The sequence below is a fragment of the Cupressus sempervirens genome, chromosome 11, assembly GCF_028749045.1.
Source record: "Cupressus sempervirens isolate cs-2001-9-10 chromosome 11, ASM2874904v1, whole genome shotgun sequence".
Taxonomy (NCBI): domain Eukaryota; kingdom Viridiplantae; phylum Streptophyta; class Pinopsida; order Cupressales; family Cupressaceae; genus Cupressus; species Cupressus sempervirens.
This window is the reverse complement of record NC_143128.1, coordinates 16,090,564-16,094,960: the sequence shown is the minus strand read 5'-3', so window position 1 is coordinate 16,094,960 and position 4,397 is coordinate 16,090,564. Positions and strand designations below refer to the sequence as shown.

Below are 4,397 nucleotides of genomic sequence, written 5' to 3'. Positions count from 1 at the left end.
GACGGAGCTGGGAATAATGCAAAGATATTTGAAGGGAGAAATTTCAAAAACTCTGAGGGAAAGTGGCCATTTTAATGCTTAAAATGGGGCATCTTCCGAAAATAATCATAGCTCAAAAAGGCAGGAGTTGAAGCAATTTTGATATCCAGGCAACAGGTCCAAATTCCATTGTTGTTCTCTTGATGTGCATAGTCTCCAAAACTTTCTTCTAAATTATTCAATTGAAACAGTATACAAGTTTTCTTCAAGCCTCCCCATATAAAGAAGGCTAAATTTTATGATTAAAACTGTTTGATTATTTTTGGTTTCCGCAGGGTACATTAGGCGCAGTCTGAGTAAATAGTTAATATTGCACTTCAAACATCAGTACAGAAGGTCTGTGGTAGCAATCTACCTTTTTGCTTTAGCAGTTTGTGAACTCTTTCTTCTAAATAATTATATTTGCAATTTACAGGAATGGAAAATAAATGGTCACTGTTAAAAACATTTTAGACTAATAGTAGAAGAAAGCAGTCAGCTATCTAGTAATTAACATATATAATCAAATTCAGATTTCTAATACAGTATAAAGTTTTAAATAAAATCGGCATCTGCATAAAAAGAAACAATTGCTGCTATTATATAGTTTGCATGAATACTAGTTATAGAATAGGGTACACTCCTTTATTCTATCACTTACAAGACACATCAAATCTACCCAGTTCTGAATCCCCCATGGTTTAATTGTCTACAGCATTTGATTATATAATTCAGATTACACTTTGTTCGCATCAAGAAGCTCTTCATCATTGTATTTGTCATCATAATACCTGACCTGCACCTGAGCTCCCCATGATAGAATTATATAAGCCAACAGAAACACACAAATTTCCAATCTCTAGATGCCGGAATCATCAAGCAGACCTGAGACTCCTCTTTTACTTCTGCATTTTATTCAATTGAAACTATTTTTATACATGTAGTAAATGACTACTATAGTTATTCCCACGAGTATCCATGTTAAATAGCATGCAAAATATAAAAATCCCTAATAGCCAACTGTAACAATCCCCAAAAGCTATGTAATCTCAAAGAGCTTGATTTTCAAGGCCCTGTACTCTGTATTGAAGCTAGCTGTTCTGCTCAAGGCTCATTTATTATTATTACCTTAATAATCGTGTCTTCTCTCTTCTTGATATCTGCGAGGGAGTTGACAATCCAATCATAATCCAGTAAAATGATAGATAACTAATTTTAAAACATAAAAAACATGCAACTTTCTCCAAACAAACTTTTTCTGTTCAGATCTTAAATCTAATTTCATCAGAAAATATGAGCCACTCCTATTGCACCTACTCTTCTCAGTAAATTTGATCTGTATGCTACTCAATGGAATGAAAGACAAATGATACGGAACAAACATCTATAAACCAAAACTAAAACACAGCGATTATATGTGCCACAATTGATGCTCTCAGAATCGTCCGGTGTGCATTTGCAATCATATACAAGGACATCCTCCTCTTGTTTCTTGTGCCTATATTCAAATTCCAACATAAAAATAATAATCCCAATAAATATCATCATATGCCTATAGCCAATTTGTGATCATTTCTATCTTGACCTACTACCAAACTGTCTTAATGATTTGACACACCAAGCTTTCCACAGGCAATGCCTGATGGAGATAAAGAAAACTGTGTGGGGTGTTTCCTAGGCAAGAAATCTGCTGACAAAAACTAGCAATGGAAAACTTCAAAGGAAGGAATTTTGATATTATACTTCAGAGCAATTGATCAAATGCACTGAAAAATATACCTGAAATCTGTCTTTTTTTTTTGTTGGTGGGAACAAAATGATTGATGTGTTGGCTGCGGATGTTGTTGCGGTTGCGGTTGCGGTTGCGGTTGTTGTTGCTGCTGCTTCTGGTTTTGATATTGTTTTGCTACACAGAAAATGCAAATTACTCTCTAATTGTTGCAACGATTTCAATGTTTAGCATACGACCTTGCTGATTGATCATTTTATTGATTTTGTTTTGTACCCTTGCAGATTTCCATTTCGAGTACACGACTCCAGAATACTTGTTGGAAACGTTCCATATTGCAACACCTGTTGAGGATTAGCCAGTTCACTACATTCTTGGTGAGTCGTCTACCACTCCACACATTGCACATTGAAAATTCTGAATGTATTTACCTTCTCCATTCCGTGCAATGCTGCCTTTAATTAGAACAATACAAAAATATCTTTATGCTAACTATATGGACTGATCCAAAAAAAATCCAATCTAGCATTAATATACATGTATTACATCTTCCTCCAATATTTTTAATACTTGGCAGTCAAAAGTCCCAATGCACTGAGAGCATCAACATAGGACTACATTGAACCACCACTACAACCACCAAATCCAATTCAGTATGTCATAGACATAGAAAATTACAAACCTGTTAATAGAAATGTGCTGCAGTTCACAATCCATAGAGTCTTGGAGGACAATAACATGTGTAGGCCAAAATATTTTGCATACAATGTGTGTGATTGCCTCTTTGACTCTTTTCAAGTCTTGTTTCATATGCGCTACACCTCTACACAACTACGCAATGGAATCATTGACCATTTCGTACATTGCCTTAATAATGGTGATCTTGAGGCTTTGCTTTCTTACAATAATGAGCTGGACCCACAAGCATTGTACGAGTTACATGGCATTTCTAATGTTCAGACATACATATAGAGAATGCGATTGTCGGCAGTTCCTAGCCCCAACTTTGATGAGTACAGCCTTTGGGGCGACTTGTTTTGTATTAAGTGGCTTTCCAAATGGCTAAATGTACAAATATGCGTATGGTCATCCACAACAAGATTGAGATACCTGCACTTTAACAAGGATTCACAGAAGGATGCATATTCAATTTTGTTTCATGATGAGAATCCTTTGCATGGGCATTTTGAACCACTTATATGCAAAAACCCTGCCTTTCCCTGCACCTAGAAGGGTGGCTGCCTGGAAGTTGTAACAATCCTCAAATGTACACTAAAATTTTGCAACAATCTGCCCCCCAATTCTCAAATTTTAGGTTTTGCAATTATGCATGTCCAATATCAGATGTGGTAATAGCCTTTTTAATAGAAGCAAACTGTAATAGAATATTACCTTGAACAAATACAGGACACACCAGAATATAGCTGTCAAATTTTTTCACAACTTCACTTCAAGAAACATATGAGACAAATAACACAAAATAGAATCCACCAATGTTCACTTCTACTACTAGAAAGAACCAAAATGTCGGGTGACACACTATGCAAGTTTTGTAAAAAGCAATTAGAGCATGACAAGAAACCAACCTTCGCAAGCCCAAAGCATATCAGAACAAATAAACCTTTACAACAAATAGCCACACTTTCTGAGCTTAAAAAAAGCTAGTTACATTACGTATTGCATTTGCACAAATCTGGCAACTAGGTCACAAAAAATCACAATTCGAACTAACAGGAACAATTATCAATATGCCAACGGACGTTAACATTATACAAACTCTATTGCCACGACTGTTGAATGACACATGGACAGTTGCTGTAGCATTAAAAAGACACCGAGAATATACAAGTGGATATCATAAAAGGATGAGAAAGACCGAAGGCTATTATCAACGTGCTTAATACTCGACGCTTGGCAATGACAACATTGGTTCACAATTTTGTACAAGATAATGCCCATGGTAGTAGATAAACTGTTCATGCTAGAAAACCCATGCATGGCAAAAAGGTGCATGCAAGTTTTTACTACAAAAAGATGAACTTCGTTTTCTAAGATATTTTATCTTTGATGAAATTGGAAAAAGTGATTGACGTCTCCTTAATTATATTCGTAAACCTCACCATAATCCTAGCTATGATGTAAACCCTTATGCTAATCATAATCCTAAACCAAACCCTAATATTAACCTTAACCCTAACTCTAAACCTTAACTATAATAAAATACAAACACTAAGCATAATATTATCAATAATGTAAACCCATACCTTAATCAAAATTCTCACTTAAACCCTAAATCCTACTATTAACGATGTCAATAATTCGAAGCCTAAACCCTATTCCAAATACTAAACTCTAAACCCCAAACCCAACCCCAATCCCAAATCTAAACCATAATACTGACCATTTAATACTTGTAACCCTAACCATAATAATAATTTTAATCCTTATCATATCCATACCTTATACCCTAATCCTAACCGTGGTGGATACCCTAAACCCTAACCATATTCATAAATTGCAACCATCATCTTAACTCTAATCCAAACCCTACCTTAATTATAGCTATTTTTCTAAATGTAGAATTATCCTCAACCTAACGATAATAGTAATAGAAAACCTAAACATAATCCTAAACTTGAGTATAATTTGG

At 35.0% G+C, this 4,397-nt stretch overlaps 1 protein-coding gene across 3 annotated transcripts; it reads right to left on the bottom strand.

Annotated features, from left to right (window-relative positions):
• Window positions 1-591: 591 nt before the first annotated feature.
• LOC149528003 (uncharacterized) lies at window positions 592-2,764 on the bottom strand. Of its 3 annotated transcripts, XM_089809376.1 has the most exons (4): window positions 2,024-2,764; window positions 1,798-1,924; window positions 1,147-1,178; window positions 592-923 (listed from the first exon to the last, which is right to left on the bottom strand). In XM_089809376.1, exons 1-3 carry the CDS (start codon window positions 2,154-2,156, stop codon window positions 1,148-1,150), a joined length of 291 nt encoding a protein of 96 aa, XP_089665502.1. In that variant the 5' UTR covers window positions 2,157-2,764; the 3' UTR covers window positions 592-923; window position 1,147. The 3 variants fall into 3 exon arrangements, with proteins under 3 accessions (XP_089665502.1, XP_089665501.1, XP_089665500.1); XM_089809375.1 differs by having other exon boundaries at window positions 592-1,178; window positions 2,024-2,726; XM_089809374.1 differs by lacking the exons at window positions 592-923; window positions 1,147-1,178 and adding an exon at window positions 1,187-1,516.
• Between the last annotated feature and the right edge of the window lie 1,633 nt (window positions 2,765-4,397).

Coding starts and splice junctions, on each gene's coding strand:
- LOC149528003 (XM_089809374.1), bottom strand. CDS start 2,156: ATGTGCAATGTGTGGAGTGGTAGACGACTCACCAAGAATGTAGTGAAC. Junction 1,925..2,023: donor CGAAATGGAAATCTGCAAGG/GTACAAAACAAA, acceptor TTTTCTGTGTAG/CAAAACAATATCAAAACCAG. Junction 1,517..1,797: donor AAAAAAAAGACAGATTTCAG/GTATATTTTTCA, acceptor ATTTGAATATAG/GCACAAGAAACAAGAGGAGG.